Source organism: Vidua chalybeata, chromosome 16 (assembly GCF_026979565.1).
Source record: "Vidua chalybeata isolate OUT-0048 chromosome 16, bVidCha1 merged haplotype, whole genome shotgun sequence".
NCBI classification, from domain to species: domain Eukaryota; kingdom Metazoa; phylum Chordata; class Aves; order Passeriformes; family Viduidae; genus Vidua; species Vidua chalybeata.
In genome coordinates, this window is record NC_071545.1 from 15220207 (window position 1) to 15240897 (window position 20691).

General features: G+C 62.4%; 2 protein-coding genes across 3 annotated transcripts; one reads left to right on the top strand and one right to left on the bottom strand.

Annotated features, from left to right (window-relative positions):
* Window positions 1-7824: 7824 nt before the first annotated feature.
* On the bottom strand, window positions 7825-10694 carry MSRB1 (methionine sulfoxide reductase B1). 2 transcript variants are annotated; one of them, XM_053957248.1, is made up of 4 exons: window positions 10255-10398; window positions 9700-9842; window positions 9477-9591; window positions 7825-8974 (listed from the first exon to the last, which is right to left on the bottom strand). In XM_053957248.1, the coding sequence occupies exons 1-4, from the start codon at window positions 10307-10309 to the stop codon at window positions 8949-8951; spliced, it is 339 nt and encodes a 112-aa protein (XP_053813223.1). In that variant the 5' UTR covers window positions 10310-10398; the 3' UTR covers window positions 7825-8948. The 2 variants fall into 2 exon arrangements, with proteins under 2 accessions (XP_053813223.1, XP_053813224.1); XM_053957249.1 differs by lacking the exon at window positions 7825-8974 and having other exon boundaries at window positions 9511-9591; window positions 10255-10694.
* Window positions 10695-13755: 3061 nt separating this feature from the next.
* LOC128796017 (testis-expressed protein 2-like) lies at window positions 13756-20510 on the top strand. Its single transcript, XM_053957245.1, has 12 exons — window positions 13756-13847; window positions 15218-16107; window positions 16192-16392; window positions 16466-16760; window positions 17158-17372; window positions 17521-17673; window positions 17770-17869; window positions 18030-18162; window positions 18274-18414; window positions 18627-18839; window positions 19129-19249; window positions 19933-20510. The coding sequence occupies exons 2-12, from the start codon at window positions 15229-15231 to the stop codon at window positions 20056-20058; spliced, it is 2577 nt and encodes an 858-aa protein (XP_053813220.1). The 5' UTR covers window positions 13756-13847; window positions 15218-15228; the 3' UTR covers window positions 20059-20510.
* The last annotated feature ends 181 nt before the right edge of the window (window positions 20511-20691 follow it).

The window sequence follows — 20691 nt, forward strand, 5'->3', positions numbered from 1 at the left end:
CAGCGCGGCTCGGCCGCAGGTCCCCGGGGAGAGCCGGGCGGCTGGGGCAGGACCGAGTTATCTCCGCAGGATGCTGCGAACGGCCTGGGAAGCATCGGGAGGCACTCACAGCCTGGCCGAGGCTGAGCTCAGGTGGCCGCAGCTCCCTTTGGATGCTCCCGCTTCCCCGGGATGTAAAATATCCCCCCCCCCCCCCCCCGTTCCCCACCATCCTGCACAAACTCAGCCCCCGCACAACCCTGGGAGAAAACAACCCTGCCCCAACAGTGACCCACAGAGAGATTCAATCTGAGCCAAATTTTGCGGATTTAAATGATGCCTTAGATTACCGGGAGAGCACAGCTCCCCCCCGGAGCCTTGGTCCAAGCGCCGGGTTTGATAAGCATCAGGACACGGCGCTGGCCTCAAACGGAGAAATTAAACAAATGCCTCACATATTTGGGCGACTCACACACGTGAGCAGCTGCAGTTGAAGACAGGATCCGTCTCGCCCTGATCGCTCTCGCCCCTCGGCGGGTATTGGCAAATCCCAGCCCCTCCTTGTTCCCGTTTAATCCCCGCCTGGCACCGCCCCTCCTCTCTTTTGGGGGGGCTCTGCCCGGCTTCCCCAGCCCCTGACCCCTGACCCTGACACCCCTGTGCCCACCAAGCCTGCCCCCGCCAGCCGGAATTCCCGGGAAACCAGCTCAGACAGCAGGGGAGCTGCGGGGGTCAGCGCCCCACACCTGGACAGACCGACGGACAGACAGACAGAGGCAGCAGCTCCTGCCTGCCTTACCCCCCTGCCGGAGCCTTGGTGCTTCACCCACCAGAGGCAGCAGCTCAAATTAATCCGAGATTAAGTAATTTGGAGCCCAGCTTTGGGTGGGATGCTGCGAGATTGGGTTCAAAGCAGGGAAGTTGATTTCCAGCAGGGCTGTGGCGCTGCTGGCAGGAGCAGCCCCGGCCATAAAATCCCAAGACGTCAGAGGGGAGCAAAGATAGACTGTGATGCAGAAAAGATGCTCAAATTTAAAATAATCTGGGAGGAATGAGCACAGCCCTGCAGACACATGGCCCCAGCATCGCTCCCAAGTGCAGCTTTTCCTCTTTAAATAAACTCCACCACTTATTCCCTCCTGGTGGCTTTCAAGCCTTTATTTTTCCACCTAATAATGGTGCAGTTTAAAATCCTTGTACCCTCCCAGGTGCTCTGGGAAGCTCCCACCTCATCCCAAGCATAACTTGGAGGTCACCTCTGAGCACCCGGGGCAAATGTGGGCCCTGCAGAAATTCTTGGCAGTGTTCCCACAGCTCCCCTACTCCTGAAATGAAAGGATCAAGCCCCAACAACCCCTGCATGTGAATTAAAACGGGCTCTATTTACTGCTCAGGCTAATTGAATTCGATGAACTCCAGGCTGGAGGATAAGCAGAGCCTGCCCCCGTTCCTGGGTTTATTCTAATTTACCCTTCTGGCAAAAACACCAGCGTGGCTCCCAAGCACAGCAATTTGCTCCTGGGCTGTTTTCATCTGCCCTGACAAGGCTGGCTGGGAATTCGGTGGGGTTTTTGGGAGTTGTGCTGTGGAAGGGGTGGTGGATCCGGTGCAAAGGCTCCCTCTGGAGCTGGCATGCAGAGCCCCAGGGCAGTGGCAGTGCCAGGCTGGGGTGGCAGCGCCCGGGGTGACACCAGTGTCACACGGGGGTGGCACCAGCGATGGCAGCAGCTTCTCAGCCCAGTCCACACCCCACATCTCTGCAGGGCAGGACCCTCAGCCTCACCCTCTGGCTGCTGCGGGATCCGTTCCCCAGTGCTGTCCCCGCTGTTCCCACCCCGTGGGGGCACAGCCAGGGCAGGAGGGAGGGAGGGCACAGCTCCCACCCGAAATCTGGGGCAGCCAAGGGCTCCATGAGGGACAGGACAGAGGCGTGGGTGGGGAAGGAGAGCACAGCACCCTCCCTAACGCCGTCAAGACAAACTTAATTCAAAAAATTCGGGCAGGAGGCTCCAATAAGCCCGGAGGACCCTGCCAAGAGTCGCACTCCCCACGTCCAAGAGCACAAAAGCTGGACATGTAAGACATGAAGAAAGCACTGTCAGGGCAGGCCAGTGCCAGCCAGCAAATCTGTAACAGTGGGAACATGAAATATTAATCACTGGTGCATAAAACAATAGGAAAAAGCTGCCTTTTGGGGCAGCCATCCATCCTCACTCAGCAGGGAACATCCAGAGACACTAATACCAGACAGGTTCTGCTCAAATATCTGCCTGCCCTAATGGTCACGCAAGAAGCATTCGCTTTGAAGTTGAAAATAGACTGTAAATGTCTTTTGTGTGAGATGAAACATGATAAGACATGAAACCAGGAGGCTAAACTGTAGTTAATCACGGCGGCTTTACAAGCAACAAATCATTACTGCAGACAGTCAAGGGGATCCTTTGAAAGAGCAGCCACGTGGGGAGAGAGCCCCGGCGGGCATCGCCCTCCGCCAAGCCGCCGGGGTTTGTGGCACACCGGGGTGGCCACGGGAGCGGCCGCGGGGCTGGCTGGATGCTCACGGGGCTGGGATGATGCTGACGTGGGGCTGGAGCAGCGCTGGGAAGGCTGGACTGGTGCTGGCAGGGCTGGATTGGTGCTGGCAGGGATGGATTCATACTGGCAGGGCTGGATTGGTGCTGGCAGGGCTGGATTGGTGCTGGCAGGGATGGATTGGTGCTGGCAGGGCTGGATTGGTGCTGGCAGGGCTGGATTCATACTGGCAGGGCTGGATTGGTGCTGGCAGGGCTGGATTGATGCTGGCAGGGATGGATTCATACTGGCAGGGCTGGATTGGTGCTGGCAGGGCTGGATTGGTGCTGGCAGGGATGGATTGGTGCTGGCAGGGCTGGATTGGTGCTGGCAGGGCTGGATTGGTGCTGGCAGGGATGGATTGATGCTGGCAGGGCTGGATTGGTGCTGGCAGGGATGGATTCATACTGGCAGGGCTGGATTGGTGCTGGCAGGGCTGGATTGGTGCTGGCAGGGATGGATTGGTGCTGGCAGGGCTGGATTGGTGCTGGCAGGGCTGGATTGGTGCTGGCAGGGCTGGATTCATACTGGCAGGGTTGGGCTGGTGCTCTCAGGCCAGGCTGATGCTGGCACAGGGCTGGATTTATACTGGCAGGGCTGAACTGGTGCTGGCACAAGCCTGACCCAGCACTCCCAGGGCCAGGCTGATGCTGGCAGGGCTGGATTGGTGCTGGCAGGACTGGATTGATGCTGGCAGGGCTGAACTGGTGCTCTCAGGGCTGGAATGATGCTCTCAGGCCAGGCTGATGCTGGCAGGGCTGGATTGATGCTGGCAGGCCTGGATTTATACTGGCAGGGCTGAACTGGTGCTCTCAGGGCTGGAATGATGCTCTCAGGCCAGGCTGATGCTGGCACAGGGCTGGAGTGATGCTGGCACAGCCTGGAACTCCTTCCCCGGTGGGTCCTTCCCCAGGGCCACGGGGGGGGATGTGGTTTGGGGTCACCCAGCTCCACGCTGGAGCAGGGGAGGGCAGTAGAGCTGTGACATTCCCGTGCTGGCTCTGTCCCATGGCATGGGGGGGGATCAGTCCCACCCCAGGCAGACCCTGGGACAGCCACAAGGAAGCCACCCCCAAAAACTTGGGATGTGCTGGGATGAGGAGGGAGCCTGTGGTGGACACGGCTCTCCAGGCATGGAATCATGGAATTGTTAAGGTTGGAAAAGACCTTTAAGCTCATCAAGTCCAACCAGCAGCACCAGCGTGGTCACCACATCCCCAAGGGCCACATCCACACGTTCCCGAACTGCTCCAGGGCTGGTGACTCCACCAGCCACTTCCAGGGCTTTACAGCCTCCTCCAGGACAAAGTTTTCCTATGATCCCACCTAAAGCTCCCGTGTGCTGCCCCGTGCAGCCGGTGCTGAGCACAGGAACACGCCTGGGACAGGTATTTCCCACCTGGGACAGGTATTTCCCACATCAAAAATGAACCTCGCGATTCCAGGCGATGCTCACTTGGGAGCAGGAGATAAGACCCCAAAGCAAGTGTCTAAGTATGACTGATTATCAACTAAACCCTCACTAATTGCCTTAAAAAGTCACATCTCAACAGCCAGGCAAGGGGTAAAAAAAAAAAAAAGGATTAAAATTTTCCTCAGGCTAAACATTTTTCCGGCGTGCTCAGACTCGCTCTGGATGTCTCCAGTCATTATCTCCCTAATTAACACACACCACAAACCGAAAACAAATTTCCCCACCTTGTGGCTCTGGGAGGTTCAGGGGGATTAACCAAACCTGGGGAATGGGATCAGCCAGTGGCAGCCCCAGAGAAGGGGGGTTTGGGACAGGGAGATGAAGCTGTTATTGCTGAATGAACTCGAATAAAACTTGGATTTTCTCCAAGCCCCGGAGGTGGAGCTGGAGGTGCTGGGGACAGGTGAGGTGGTGGGAGGCTCCTCTCCTCCTGCCAGCCCCGTGTCACTGGGAAATCATCATGGGGTAGGATATTTTAAATTTTCCATCCCTCTATTTCCTGTAATTAACACAACACCTGCATTTTCACAGCCCCCAGAAAGAACCCAAATAATCCCTCTGAAGCAAAGTGATGCCAAAGGCCACCAAAGGGATGGGAGCTTGGGATGAAGGCAACCTTTGCTGGGAATGCCAGAGCATCCCAAATCAGGCTGTGCTCCTGGCCAGAAGGATGTGTAACCCCCCCCCAAAAGTGCTGCTTTGGGGTCTTGGCCTTTTGGAGCGGGAAAAACAGTGGATCAAAGGATAAAATTAAATAAAATCACACAAACGTGAAAGGAGCCATCCCTGTGATGCCGGGCAGCCACTGGAAACACGGCTGGGAATTCCAGGGGTGCAGGAGGAGCAGGAGCAGCCAGGCACTGGCTCCAAGGACCAGCGGTAATTGGAGCTTCCGAGTGCCTCCAGGTCATTTGCCTTTTCCTTGGATAACATAATTTCTATAGGGCTTGTTGTCTTATTAGAGAATTAATCTAAATCTCGGCGGGCTCTGGATGCTTTGCCGGCGGCTGGAGCCATCCCAAGGAGGGTCAGGGGCAGGTCCCGTGCGTGGCATGCGAGGAAAAAAAAAACAAAAAACCGACAAAACTCAAAAGGGAGGTCAGCTGGAGGCTACGGGGGAGGAAATGAGTGATTTCTTAAACAATCAGGGAAGTTTGTGTCGGCCTGGAAACGTAATTTAATTTGTGTCGTTAAAGCCGGGCCGGGGCGGCTGCTCCCGACCAAGCAAAATCCTCTCGTTAAGGCAGAATTGTCATTAGTGGGATAATGAAACGAGGGGGAATGGCAGAGGGAATGTCCGGGCCGTGGAGTGAGGGGGGAAGAGCAGAATTCCGAGTGCCCGGGAGAGGGAGGGACCGTGTGTGCCCAGGGCTGAGGGTGCTCGGGGGGATGGGATGGGATGGGATGGGATGGGATGGGATGGGATCCGTGGGATGGGATGGGATCCGTGGGATAGGATAATGGGATGGAATGGGAAATGGGATGGGATGGGATGGATGGGATGGGATGGGATGGGATGGGATGGGATGGGATCTGTGGGATGGGATCAGTGGGATGGAATGGGATGGGATGGGATCCGTGGAATGGGATCCGTGGGATGGGATGGGATGGGATCTGTGGGATGGGATCAGTGGGATGGGATGGGATGGGATCCGTGGAATGGGATCCGTGGGATGGGATGAGATCAATGGGATGGGATCCATGGGATGGGATAAGGGGATGGAAAATGAGATGGGATGGGATCCATGGGATGGGATGGGATGGGATAATGGGATAATGGGATAATGGGATGGGATCAATGGGATGGGATCCATGGGATGGGATAAGGGGATCCCTCCTGCAGGATTGCATCCTGAATCCTCAGCACCCGGCGCTGCCTGGAGCTCTCCGCCCTCAGGTCTTTAATATTCCCACTAAAATCCCATCTCCAGCCAGATTTCCATGAAAATGCCCCACCCCTATTTAAACCATCCCCGAGCGTGGGGGGAGGTTTGCCTCCGGGGATATTTCCTTGTCGGTGTAGGGGATCCCACAGGAGCATCCTCCTCCTTCCCTTCCCTCCCTGGAAGGGTTGGGAAAGGCTCTTGCACCCTCCCGTGCCTGCATCCACAAACTGCAAGGCAGCGTGGATTCCTGGCTGGATCCACTGCGGCACGGGCAGGGCTGGAGCAATCCCAGCTGGATCCCCCTGGCACGGGCAGGGCTGGAGCAATCCCAGCTGGATCCTCCTGGCACGGGCAGGGCTGGAGCAATCCCAGCTGGATCCCCCTGGCACGGGCAGGGCTGGAGCAATCCCAGCTGGATCCCCCTGGCACGGGCAGGGCTGGAGCAATCCCAGCTGGATCTGGATCCCCCTGGCACGGGCAGGGCTGGAGCAATCCCAGCTGGATCCCCCTGGCACGGGCAGGGCAGGGCTGGAGCAATCCCAGCTGGATCCCCCTGGCACGGGCAGGGCTGGAGCAATCCCAGCTGGATCCCCCTGGCACGGGCAGGGCTGGAGCAATCCCAGCTGGATCTGGATCCCCCTGGCACGGGCAGGGCTGGAGCAATCCCAGCTGGATCCCCCTGGCACGGGCAGGGCTGGAGCAATCCCAGCTGGATCCCCCTGGCACGGGCAGGGCTGGAGCAATCCCAGCTGGATCTGGATCCCCCTGGCACGGGCAGGGCTGGAGCAATCCCGGCTGGATCCCCCCTGGCACGGGCAGGGCTGGAGCAATCCCAGCTGGATCTGGATCCCCCTGGCACGGGCAGGGCTGGAGCAATCCCAGCTGGATCCCCCTGGCACGGGCAGGGCTGGAGCAATCCCGGCTGGATCCCCCCTGGCACACGCTGCCCACCATGGGGAGGAAGCTCTGCTGTCCCCTCGCCACTGGCACTCCCAAGGTTTCCTCCCATTGCAGCATCTCAAGGGAAACCACTCCAAAAATCCCTTCCCTCCAGGGCTCACGTGGATGTCACCTGACCTGGAGAATCCTGGAATGGTTTGGGTGGGAAGGGACCTCAAAGCCCATCCAGTGCCACCCCTGCCATGGCAGGGACACCTTCCACCATCCCAGGGGCTCCAAGCCCTGTCCAACCTGGCCTTGGGCACTGCCAGGGATCCAGGGGCAGCCCCAGCTGCTCTGGGCACCTGTGCCAGGGCCTCCCCACCCTCCCCCAAAAAATTTCTCCTTAATGCCCTAAAATCCAAGGGTTAATCAGTGAAAAGGCAGATTGGACCTTCAGACTGGAACCTGGTGAATAATTAGAGCTGGGGGTTGACCCGAGCTGAGGGCAGGGGGAGGAGAGCTGGCACTGGCTCCTGAGCTCCAGAGGGGACTTCACCCCCTTGGAGCAGGGAACTGGAGCCTAGCAAAGCCCAGCTCAAGCCTCCAGGGATCTGGGATCCAGCTCCAAGGGGGTGGAGATCCCATGTGAGACTGAGGGTTGTGGCTTCCAGTCCTGCAGACTTTGTGTGGGGAAGTTCTGGTGAGAAACTCATCTCCCTGTGCCCAGAAAATCCTGAGAGCCCAGGAAGTACCAAGAACACACTCAGAACAAGCTAAAACCAGCTTCATTTGGGAAAAAGTGCTAAGTGGAGAGAAAAGGAAACCTTCCCAGGGGGGCTTTGGCTCTGGGGATGCCCAGAGGCCTCCCACGCCTCAGCAACCCCCTTTCCATGGCAAACCTGGGGAAATGGGAAGAGATTCCAGGTAAAAGCACACACCCCCCACCCCCCCAGCCTCCCCAGCCCTGCAGCCAGGGAGCAGAGGAGGAGCCCACGGCGCTGGGATGCCATTCCAGCCTGTTCAACACTCCAACACAGTGAATCAGTGCTTTATTTCAGCATGGAGACCTGCAGTGAGCTCCAGGGAGTGAGCTGGGGTTGGCAAACCTCCCCTGGTGCCCTCGGATCCGTGGGACTGGGGGAAAACACGTGGAGAGAAAAGCCCCCAAGGTGTCCCCGAGTGCAGCTGCACCAGCAGCACAGCCCCTCTAAACCCCACGGGCCAGCAACAGCCTTTTCCCTCTTTAAAGATCCTCGTGTATCCATTCCAGAGGGGAATTTGGCTCCTGGGCCAAGGAGGGAAGGCCAGGAATGAGGCACTGAGTTCAGGAGAATCAGTGTGGCAGCCCTTGGGAGCCACGATTCCGGAGCCTGAGCGGGGCCAAGCGCAGCTCCTGGGCCCAATTCCAGCCTCCCCCCCAGCAGGGCAGAGCCAGGAGGAACCCTGGAATTTATTGCACAGTGCTGAATCAGGTGTAAGGCCAGGGCAGAGTTGAGGACCCTGGTGTGGAACCGTCTCTGCAGTGTGGAAGGTGGGCAGAGGGGGGAAACACCTGGATGCTGCCCAGAAAACATGTGGGACCATAAAACATCCTTGCCCCAGCACCCTGGGGTTTATATAGGGCAGTTCATACCATGATCCCAGCCCAGAATAGCTCCAGGGATTAAGCCTGGCCCTGACCTGGGCTAATCCCGTGTTACTCCCTGCAAGTGCTAGCAGAGCTTCCCTGGATTGCATCAGTGCCTGCCTGGGGTCTGGACACTGTCAGCAGCAAACCCTCCCCAGAGCTCAGCACGGGCACAGGAGCTCCTTGGATGGAGCTGGAACAGCCCCAGGGAGGAACTGGACCAGGGGAACCAGGAGAGAACCGGGACAGGGGAACCAAGAGAGAATTGGGACAGGGAAACCAGGGGGGAAATGTGACAGAGAAATTGAGGGGAACTGCTACAGGGAAAACAGGGGAACCCTGGCAGGGAAATCAGGGAATAAAACCTTGACAGGGAAATCAAGGGGAAACCGTGACCAGGAAATCAGGGGAAAACTCGGACCAGGAGCTTCCTTGGGGTTGCTCCTGCTCCTGTCCTCTTGGCAGGACAGTGCATCCCAAGGAGTGAAGGCAGGATTAGCCCAGGGCAGTGCCAGGTGCAGCAGCTCACTTACTTCTCCTTCAGGTCAGCTTGACCTAAAAAACAGGGGAGGAGCAATCAGGGCTCGTGTTTCTTCCTCCAGAACCACCAGCCCTTTTTACTTGGGGGTTTTGCTACAGAACATCATCACCATCGCAGCCTGGCCAGCAGGACAGCAGCTCATGGCTGTGCTGCTGCCTGGAATTTGGCTTCCTAAGGCATTTCCTCGACAGCCTTTTCTTCAACAACTTCCCCAGGGAGTGGCCAGCAAACGCCCCCAGCCCCTCAGTGCCAGCACAGAGGCTCCCTGCCCTCGCTCTGCACCCCCAGAGAAACCCCCCAAAACTCAACCCCTCAAACCCACGGAGACCCTGGGTGCTGGTCACAGGCAGGAGCCCCAGCTGAGCTCGGGGAGCCTGGAGCTGAGCAGGCTGAGCCAGATTTATCCCCGGCGTTATCAGCACGGCCAGGGCCGCCCTGCTGAGAGCAGCGCAGCACTCGCAGCGTGCCCAGAAATAACTCCCCGGGCTGGGACAGCTGCCAAGCCACAGCCGGTACCTTTCGGGAGGAACTTCAGCGAGCTGCTGAATATTCAGAAGCGGGACTGGCCCCTCTTGGGCCCATCGTTGAGGAACTCGTGGCCCAGCCCGTTGCCACACTTGCCACACGTCACCTGGAGAAGCAAAGGGAGGGGTTGGCAGCAGTCTGGCTTCGCACGGGCTCCTGGCGAACCAGCCCGGGGGGGTTTTTTGTTACAGCCCAAGGGTTCGGGGATCCGCACCTTTAACGCCCCGGGGCGCTCCTCGCGCTTGGCCACGCTGTCCCCGCGCAGCGTCTCGGTGAACGCCGGCCACGGCGACGAGTGCTCGTACTTGGCCCGGCTGGAGAACAGCTCATGGCCGCACTTGGCACACACGTAAATACCTGCGGAGGGCACAGCGGAGGGGACACGCGGGGACGCGTCAGCGCGGGGACACGGCACAGCCGCGGCACCCGGACCCCGGGGCAAGCAGGGCAAGCAGGGGGTGGAGAGGCAGGACCCCCACTCCCCCCACCCCCCGCCACAGGGCAGGATCCCCACAAGGGGCTCATACAGGAATCGAACCCCCGAGTCCCCATCGGGACCCCCCCCCCCTCCCCCATCGAGGAGGATTCCTCCACCGGGACCCCCGCCCGGACCCACGGCTGGAGGATGCTCCGCGGAAAGAAACCCCACTAAACCCCCGCTCAGCCGCTCACCCGGCGGGTTCCGCCTTGCCGGGTGACACCCCCTGCCCGCCCCGCTGGGGACCCCTCCCGGCCGCACCCCCGGAACCCGCGGGGAGCCCCCCCTCACCCGGCTGGAAGTGGTCCTTGAACACCTCTCCCCCGAGGAAGGAGCAGAAGGACATGGCTGCGCCCGCCGTTCCGTTCCGCTCCGTTCCGTTCCGTTCCGTTCCGCTGGCCCGGCCGCGCCCCCCGCCACGCCCATCCACCGGGCCACCCCCGTGTCCCGCCCCTCTCCGGGCCACCCCCGTGTCCCGCCCATCCACCGGTACATCCCCGTGTCCCGCCCATCCACCGGGCCATCCCCGTGTCCCGCCCTGGTCCCTCCTCCGGGCCCGCCCCAGCGGCCCCGCCCCGCCTCCCGCAGAGGCCGCTGCGGACCCGGCGGTACCGGGGCGGTCCCGGTACCGGGGGGGACCCCGCTCCGAACCCCCCTTCATCCCCCGGCACCGCCGTCCCGGCCCGCAGCCCCCGCGCGGCCTCCCCGGGGCGGCGGCGGAGCGAGGGCGGCCCCGGCGGGGCGGGCGGGGGGGCGCGGGGCGGAGCGCGGAGCCGGCTCGGGGCTGCGGATGCTCCGGCACCGCCGGTGCGAGCGGGGCGGGCGCCAGCCCGGCTCTGGGCACCTGGAACCGGCAGCGGGACCGCGACGGAGCCGCCGCTACCGGCTCTTCACCGCCGGTACCGCCACCGGAACCGGCACAGCTCCGGCACTGCTATCCCGGCACCGGCGTCAGTCCTTGGATCCCGGCACCAGGACCGACCGGCCTCACCGACCGGGACCGGCACCGGCTCTTCTTCCCCGGCACAAGGCCCGGTGCCCCCGGCACCGGGACTGACCCCCCCCGTTATCCTCCCCCGGCACTGGGACCACTCCGATTCCCCGGCATTGCTCGTCCTTCTTCCACCACCGGGACCGACCGACCCTTCCCGGCTCCCCGGGCCCCCCCGCCTGCCGCAGGTACCGGCGCTGCGGGGCCCCGGGGCGGGCGGCGGGGCCGGGCAGCCCCGGTTTCCCCAGCAGGGTTGGGGGCGGTTGGGACCGGGGGTCCCTCAGGGCTCTGGGGATGGCACAGCAGGGACCTCCCTGTCCCGGGAGCGCAGAGCCGGGGTCACCCGGGGGATGCGGGGTCTGACCGGGGCCCGTCGTGGGCGCGGGGAGTCCCGGGGAGGAGGAAGTGACAGCCCGGCATGTGGCGAGGTGAGGGCTTTGAAGGTGAACCTGGGCAGGTTCCAAAGGGGCTGAGCTGCTGCAGCTTCCTTCTCCTTCCAGAGATCAGCACCGCAAATCCCTTCTCGTGTAGTTTATCCAAAACCTCTCGCCCGGATGAGTCCCCGGGCTTAGGCTCTGCTGGAAGCGGCACCTTCCCTGGTGCAAGAGGGAAAGATCTTGGTGCCCTTTGGACAAAACCCGGCCTCTGGCCCTGCGGCCGCGGCCACGCTTGGATGGGTGCCCGCTCCCAAATGCCGAGGGACGCGCCCGGCGGCCCGGAGCTCCCCCCGGGGCTGCGGGACCCCGGCGTGGGGCCGGCGGTGCCGCTGCCCTCCGGATGCTGCCGCTTTGAATTAGGTCAGGCTGCATCCCGGGCGAGCTGAGCTCCCGCTGCAGCCCCGGGGATTGATGGCTCGTGGCAGGAGCCCGGGCAGGGGGAGGAAAGGGCTCCGCGCCGCGGCACCGGCACCGCACGGGAGGAGGGAGGGAGGGAGGGAGGGAGGGGGATGCGCTGCTTTGAAAGCACCGAGATCAGAGGAGCGGGATGTCAGGGAAAGCTCCAGATAGACTCCAGGGCCCCGCACACCTTAGGGGTGTGGATTTGCAGGCGGTGGAAGGAGCTGCAGCTGCCAGAAGCTCTCGGCAGCGTCATCCGTCGGATAACTGCTGCTCCCTGCGATTCCTGCCGTGAGGCTGTGCCGGCGGCAGCGGGATGGATGTGGGAAGTGGCTGGATCCTTCCCCATGGCTCAGAGCCCCTGTGGGCTGCAGGGGCCACGCAGCTCAGGAGACGAGCGGAGATTGGGAACGGCTGAGACACGGGAGTGAAGCAGAGCCCAGAGAAAGGCAGGGCTAGGCTCCAGCCCTGGGATGCACAGGGTGCTGGAGAGGCTTTGGGAATGGCTCCTGGGGCTGGCTGGCTCTCAGGCATTCCAAAGCCCACCTGGCTCCTTGCTCCTCCAGCAGCACAAAGCCCACTCCAGTATCCACCAGTAAAACCCCTGAGGTGCGGCGATGTGATGTGGAACTGGGAGCAGAGGATGGAGCTGGGATCCCACACGGCCCAGCCCACTGGCCAAAGTTACATCTGAGCTTGCAGAATTCCCTCAAAGCCACCCCAGGGCTCCCTGATCCCGGGATAATGAGGAATGCTCCAGGGACGGCGTCACAGCCGGGCTCTGTCACGGTGTTTTGTGCAGATAATTAGAGAGGGATTTCCAGCTCCTTTGGCTGGGTGAGGAAAGCGCTGCTGTGGTGCCACGTCCCCGCCAGCAGCGCCACTGCCACCCTAATTAACCACAGAGGGCTGAGGGAAGTTAATGAAGTTGATATTTCAATTAACTCCCTGATCCTACAACCAAAGCAAACACCGGGCAGGCGGTGCCCGCCCGGGAGCTGCCACCGTGCCAGGCTGTGCCATGCCACCTCTGCTGCCTTGGCCACGTGAAGGAGTGTTTTAGGGGAAGACACTCCAGGACACCAGCCCGAGCTGGGTCACAGCTTGTCTCTGTCAGGTCATGTCAAGCCCTGAATTTGAACCAAAGCTGGGAGCAAGGAGTGGAATTTTGGAGCTGGAATCCAGGGAGAGGCTCACTGATGGTCGTGGCTTTGGTGTGTCCACACACAGCGAGGGGGGACACTGTCATTAGGGGTCTTGTGTCCCTGCCCTGCACAGATGTGACCGAGCTGGGCTGGGTGTCCCAAGCACTGCTCCCCAGCAGTGATCCCACTCAGCCCCAGTCCTTCTCAGGGATGCCCTGGAAGAGGTGGGATCACCCCTGAGAGCTGTTTGCTGGCACCTCCAAAGCCACCATCACCCCGTGACCCCACCGAGCCCACCCAGCTGCCCCCATGACAACACTTTCAAGGACCTTCATGTGTGATTTATCCTGCAAAGAGCAAAAAGCTGCCCCTGATCCTGCAGGGCCACAGCCTGGGGACGAGCTGCAGGCTGGGAGGGGCTCAGTGCTGGAGCACCTCCACACTCAGTGCTGGCTCTCTGAAGCCTGAGGCAGCAGCAAAGCCTCCCCTGGGGCTGCACGTCCCTCTCGGGGTGCTGCTGGTCCAGCCAGGACACCCAGCAGGGTCTGTCCTGCTGCCCCCACCCTCCCCACAGGTGGCTGCAGCAGCAGCATAGCCCCCACTGCACTCACCATCCCTGCCAGAGGAGAACTCCCATACAAACCCAGGCTATTATTATCTCTGTCTTCCACCGTGCTAATGGTCTCTCAGGAAACAGACTTCTTTTTTTTTCCCTTTTTTATTTATTTTTTTTTTTTTTAGCTTTTAAAACCCACGAGTACGGGAGCACTGGCAACAGAGAGCTGGGCACGGTGGAGTGGAGCACAAGGAGCACCCAGGCCAGTGCTGGGGGGACACTGTCACCCTGACCTGGCAGGGACACGGAGCAGGGACCGGCCAGGACCCTCCGAGGACCAGCCCAGGGGTGTTCTGGTAGGAGCAGCCAGGGGTGGTGGGCAGTACTGGGGATACTGGGGATACTGGGAGTGGCTGGGATGGGGCCACCAGTGAGAGCCCTGCATGGTGAGGGGCAGTGTGTCCAGGCTGCAGTGCTGGGTGGGAGGTGGACAGGGCCCTGCGGTGTCAGGGGAGGGATCCCTCGGAACCACGGAACTTGGAATGCTTTGGGTTGGGAGGGACCTTAAAGACCAGCCCTGCCATGGACAGGGGCACCTTCCCCTGGAGCAGATCCCCTCTCAGGCCCAGCTCCACTGCTCATTTCCCCCGCTCACGCCTCGTTTTGCTGTTTGAGTGCCTTGCCGGTGGTGCCAGCAGTGCCACGGGCTGGCCAGCACCAGCCAGGCTCTCTGCCGGGGGCTGGGACCACCGGGACAATCACCCGTGGATGATCTGGGGTTAACAAGTGGCTCCTGTGAAGGAGAAGCAAAGCAAGAGCTGAGATTATGTAAAGGGGGCTGGAGGCAGCTGCGGCACAGGCTGTGATTAATTCCTGGCACTGAGGAGCTTTGAAGATCCAGCGCGGTGCGAGCGCGAGGCAGCCCAGGGTCCCTGGGATGCATTCCCGCTGCTGCTGCAGGGCTGCTGCGAAGGGGAAGAGGGCAGGGAGGGGCTGAGCGCTCCAGGGACCCGCTGGGAGCTGACTCAGCACCGCGGTGGCCCTGCAGAGCCCGTCCTGCAGATCCCTTCTCCTTCCCAAAATCACGGAGGGGACACGGCTCGGAGCGGGTCAGCCCATGGCTGGGGCAGGAGTGCAGCAGTGAGGGGTGGTGGTGGGGACAGGACAGCACTTCCTTGAGGCCATGGACCCCCTCAGGACAATGCAAACTTCGTGTTAGAAAAACTTTTGTCCTCTCTGCCACCGGTAAAGCCAGAGATTGCTGGTTTGGCACTGGGGCCGCAGCTTGGGCTGGCTCCATTTTGGATTCATGCAGTGCTCGAAGCAGGGGCCAAACCATGAACTTTTAGAGGAGTCAGGGAGTCCTGCCCGCTGGCCTGGCATCCCTGCTGGCAGCCCTGGGCTGGCACTGGGACCACTGGAATATCCTGGTGCAGAAAATCCCCGTTTGGCCGCAGCCCTGGCTGGCGGCTCCGGGCTCCCGCAGCCCCGTGGCTAATTGCCTGGCTGAGGTTTCTCCTCCTTGGACAAGCGGGTTCCCACATTGAGCTCACCCCACAAGCCATCCCAAAACAGGCTGGCAGGCGCCCAGCCCGGAGTGAGGGTCCCGGGGATGCCCCCGGGCGGTGCCGATGGCGGCGGCAGGAGCGGGGCAGGGATGTTCCTGTGCCCTGCGGTGGCACGGAGCCCTTCCAGCGCTGACCGCTCCTTCCCTGCCCCTCGGCAGCGCCGTCGGCGATGCGAGCGATGGCAGACCAGGCTGCGGTGGCAGCAGACGCCTCTCCAGCCCTGGCAGCGTGCCCGGGCTCACCTCGGCATGGGGACATCGAGGCACCAACGCCCCACGGCGGCGGCAGCCGGGAGGACGGAGGCGGCCGGGATGGCTGCGGGCTCCTTCCCACGGCGGACGGGGACACGAAGCGTCCCGCCTCGCCCCAGCCCGGGGGGATGCTCCTGGCCGACCTCCCGCGGGGCCCCCAGCCCCGGCTGAGCCCGGCCAAGTCGCGCACGGCTCCGTCGTCGCCCAGCGTGTCCCCGTCGGAGAGCCGAGCCGCGCTGCTCCGGCTGCGCGACGCCAGGCTGGAGGACACGAGGAGGCGGCTGTCGGAGGCCGTGCAGGAGCCCCTGAGCCGCCTGAGCCGCCTGATGGCCGAGGAGAGCAGCCCCACGGGCCGGGCCAAGGAGCCGGGGGGCAGCCCCGGGGGCAGCCGCGGGGCCGGGGCCCGCCGGGTGCGGGACTGGACGCCCTGGGAGCCCACCCTGAACTGCCGCTACGAGATCTGCTCCTACGGGGACGTGATCCAGGTGGTGGAGGTGGCGCAGAGAGACACGGACCCCCCGCTCCCACCGGCCGAGGAGCCGCCGCCGGCGCGGTCCGGGGGCTCCGTGCCGGGCAGAGCGCTCGCCACCATCGCCCTCCTCGCCTACGGCTACCTGGTGCTGCCGCTGCCGCCCTACGCCGCCGGGCTCTGCGTGGGGCTGCTCTGCGGGCTGCTGCTGGGCTTCCTCGCCATCCTCCTCCTCGTACCCAGGGCTCCGCCGGCCGCTCGGGGACCGTGGGGCCGCCTGCGCCCCAGGCTGCTCCCGGGGGAGCCGCGGGAACCGCCCCACCTCCAGGTAGGAGAGGGGCGCTCCGGGATGAGGGGCTGGAGGTGCCCGTGGTGAGCGCCAGCAGCCGGTCCCCTGTTCCCCCTTCTCCAGGGCTGGATGAACGAGCTGCACGTGTACGACCCCGAGCTTTTCCACCCGTCGCTCACGCACTCGGTGCTCGCCGTGCTGGACGGGGCCACCCTCACGCTGTCCTACCCCAAGAGCAACATCCCGCGCCGAGCCACCTTCGAGGAGGAGATCCTGGACGCCGTCTTCGTCGGCCACCGCTGCTACGACCTGACCGACGCCAAGGTGAGCCCGGAGGTCCCCACGGGGACCCCCCCCCCACGCCTGGCCCGGCCTCACCCCGCTCTCGGTGCTGCAGGTCTTCCTGTGCCCCCCCAGCCTGGCCCGAAAGCGGACGTGGAACAAGAAATATCCCATCTGCGTGCTCCTCGCCGAGCCGGCCGAGGGAGAGGGCAGCGAGGAGCACGACACGGAGCTGCAGGGGGAGGAGGGGACCAGGAAGGTGCCGGTGGCCGGGCAGGACATCCCGGGGGACGGCAGGGACAGGTGCCTGTACCTGTTTGGGCGGACGGGGCGGGAGAAGGAGGAGTGGTACCAGCACCTCGTGCAAGCCTCCCGTGGGACAGCCAGCAGCCACGGTGACACCAGGGCAGGTGAGGGGCAGCCAGCACGGCCTCTGCTCTGGGCCAGGACTGATCCAGGAGCACAGTGCCTTGGTGGGCAGCAATGAGCACGGAGGGACATGGAGGAGCCCGAAGTGTAGCCAAGAGGGTTCAGCCGGTCAGCACAGGGTGGGTGGCATGTCACTGGCATCATGGACAGGCATCATGTCACCCCTGATGGCATCCTGACCGAACAGATGGGATATTAGGAACAATTCTTTCACTGAGAGGGCTGTGAGGCCCAGGGCAGGGGTGGAGTGCCCATCCCTGGAGGGAGTTAAAGCCGTGTGGATGTGGCACTTGGGGACACGGGTTAGTGCTGGCCTGGGCAGTGGTTGGATTGATGACATTTTCCAAGCTAAAAGAGTCTGTGATTCCACACCCCCAGGCACGGGATGGGCTCCGCAGAGCAGCGGCAGCAGCAGCGGGGGCAGCGCCGAGGACATCCCAGCCACGGATCCCTCCAGGGATGTGTCGGGAAGCACCGAGGAGATCTACCTGGACTACAGCACCTACATGGCCCGATTTGTGCCAGCACAGGGGGCAGCCAGCCCGGAGCGGAGCCCCTCTCACGGAGCTCTGGGCAGCCCCACGCCCACAAAGGTGAGTGGGACAAACCCAGCACTGGGAGCGGGGCTGGAGGCTTCGCACGGAGCCACTTCCAGTCTGTGCATTGTTAGAGCAGCCAAGCCCTGGGGCAGGGGAGCCCAGCACAGCAGGTCCCACTGCTCACGGGGCCACCTCGCTGCAGGGGCTGGTGGCTGCTGTCCCCTCCCACGAGGACACGGCGAGCATGGCCTGGATGAACGCCCTGGTGGGACGCATCTTCTGGGACTTCCTCCGGGAGCAGTACTGGGCAGAGCAGGTGTCCAACAAGATCCAGAAGAAGCTGAGCAAGATCAAGGTGAGAGGCAGGAGCACCAGATCACTCGGGGGAGCCCTGTTCCCAAGGCCCCACGGTGAGTGGTGACTGTCCCCCATGGGGCCTTCCCTCCATCAGCTCCCGTATTTCATGAACGAGCTGACACTGACAGAGCTGGACATGGGCACATCCATCCCCTCGGTGCTCAGTGCCTCCAACCCCACCATCAATGAGCGAGGTAAGAGCCCCACAGAGGCACAGGGACCCCAGTGCTGGCTCTAGGATGGCTTTACAGAGCTGCCAGCCCGGTCCCCAGAGCTGGGAGGGCTTGGCAGTGCACAAGCAGCTCTGACCCCTGTGGTGCTGACCTGCTCTCGCCCTGTCCCTCTCCCTGGCAGGGCTCTGGGTGGACATGGAGGTCACCTACAGCGGCTCCTTGCAGATGACGCTGGAGACAAAGATGAACCTCAGCAAGCTGGGGAAGGAGAGCTCTGCAGAGGAGAGCGGCCCTGCAGAGGCAGGCAGAGAGGGGTAAGGAATCTGTCCATGGGTGGGCTCATCCCGCTCCTCCTGGCCCAGTGAGGCGAGGCCGCTGTCCCCAGAGCAGCCCTGGGGACCGCAGCGATCTCCTGGGGCTCGCAGGGCCAGGCCACGGCTGATCCTGCTGGCAGACAGCGATGCGGAGTCGTCCAGCGCCGGCTCCTCCGACGAGGAAGATGTCACCACTGCAGAGCCCGTGGGAGCCCCCGGGGAGAGGCTGCTCGCCCCGCCTGGCACCGAGGGGTAAGGGGGTGCTGGGGGTCGGTGCCATGGGGGGCACCGGGAGGGGCTGGGGGTGCACGGTGCCACGTCAGCACAGGGGCATGGGCACGGTGTCCCCGGCAGGACACGCACAGCACATCGTGGCAGCTTCCAAAGGGGACTCTGTCGCTGTAGGGCGCTGTGGCAGAGGGCTGGGGGACCCCAAAACCCAGCTGGGGCCCCTCTTGCTTTAGGCACGTCAGCGGGAACAGCACGAGCAGGAAGATCCTGCGCTTCGTGGATAAGATCGCCAAGTCCAAGTACTTCCAGAAGGCCACGGAGAACGAGTTCATCAAGAAGAAGATGGAGGAGGTGTCCAACACGCCGCTGCTGCTGACGGTGGAGGTGCAGGAGCTGGCAGGAACCCTGGCCGTGAACATCCCCCCGCCACCGACCGACCGTGTCTGGTACCAGCTCTCCTTCCCCCACAGGCACATCCTGCTGCCAGCACCCCTTGCTCCCTGCAAGGAGCCAGCTCCGGGGCTTTGGGCTCATCTTGGCCACCAACAGCCCAAGGCTGTTCCCCAAAGGGGCTCACAGACCTCAGGCTCATTCCTCTGGGTCTGCACCCAGGCCCTCACAGATCTGGGGACCCAGAGCTGTCACCTCCTCCCTAGAATCCAGCAGTGGGGCCGCCTGGGCTGTGCCACGTCTTTGGCAGGTGATGCTTTCTGCCTGTTTCCTTTCCCCTCACAGGTACAGCTTCCGAGTGCCCCCGCAGCTGGAGCTGAAGGTGCGCCCCAAGCTGGGCGAGAGGGAGGTGACATTCCTGCATGTCACCGAGTGGATCGAGAAGAAGCTGAAGCACGAGTTTCAGGTGCCTGGGCTGCTCTTCAGGGGCTCAGCAGACCCTGCTGAGGCTTGGGCGTTGCTGCCATCGGGGAGAGTCAGCCTCAGTTCGGGCCAGTTGTTTCTGCAAAAAGCCAACACCTGGTCTGGTCTGGCCAGCTTGGAGCAGTGAAGACACAGAACCCAAATAACGAGCTCAAGGGCTGAGGAAAAGTGATTTCCTCCCATCATTTGCAGCTCTGCCCCAAGCAGGGAGGGTTTGGGGTGTCAGGCAGACACCCCCCAGAAGGGCTGATTCCACTTGTCCGTTCTGGATTGGGGATGTTTGGGAGATTTGTCTTCCCAAGGGTTTGTATTCAGCCTCTCACCTCTGCTCAAAGAGCAGAAATGTCCCCACAGATATTTAGGCCCCCCACAAAAGCCACCCATTTGGATAGTTTCAAAATGCTGGTCCCTCCCCTCTGCTGTGACCGCCCCTGCAGGGGGTTGTCAAAGGTGGCCAGGGCAAAGAAAAACTGTCCCTGCTTGTCCCCACCCCGATATCCAGAGCTGGGACCCTCCTGGGGCTGCTGCTGTGGGGGTGGGAGCTCAGAACCTGCAGTTCACAGCCCCTGCCCCTGACCTGGGTGTGGCTCCTGCCAGGCCACCCCCAGGCAGTGTCCCCGTGGTGCTCAAAGCCACTGATTTGTTGTTCCGGATTCCTCTTTGTAGAAAATTTTGGTGATGCCAAACATGGACGACCTCATCATTCCCATCATGCGCTCTGGCCTGGATCCTTGGCCACCCACCTCGGCACTGCCCCGGGACCTGCCAGCCACGGGGGACAGGAGGCTCTGAAGCACAACCCCAGGGGCAGGGACACTGCCCAGAGCTCAGGGACCTCGCTGGGACACGGGGACAGCCGGGGCCTGGCCACTGACTGCATCCAGGGCTGTGCCTGGATTCATCCTCATCCTCTGCTTCTGCAGATGAGCCTCCTCAAATCCTGCAAGCACACGTTCAGGGCACAGCCAGGCTGCTGGAGACCCAGGAATTCCACGGGCACGCTCCAGGACTCCTGGTCAAGCAGGCAGCTCTGGACAGTGGAGGGCTGGGCTTCCCACTGTCTGGTTCCAAAGAGGGTGCAGGACACCTGGATCGTGGCACCGAAGGAGTTGGGATCATCGCCGATCCAAAATTCCAGCTCTGGGGCATCCCCCCCTCCCCACAGGCAGCTGGGCTGCAAGGAAAGCACGGGTGGGAAAGGATCCCAGGTGAATAAATCCATCGCTGCCCAGCCCTGCCTAGCAGCCCTCTTGCTGTGCACCAATTCCCACCTCTGCCGAGGGTTCCGGCCAGGATCAGGGGGCTTTGAGCAGGGAGGAGCCCCCGGGTTGCACCTTCAGCTTGGCAAAAGCAGTGCTGGAGGTGTGTGGGAGAGGCACTGAGGGGACAGGCAGGGAGCCAGGGCAGAGGCAGGTCATGGGGAGC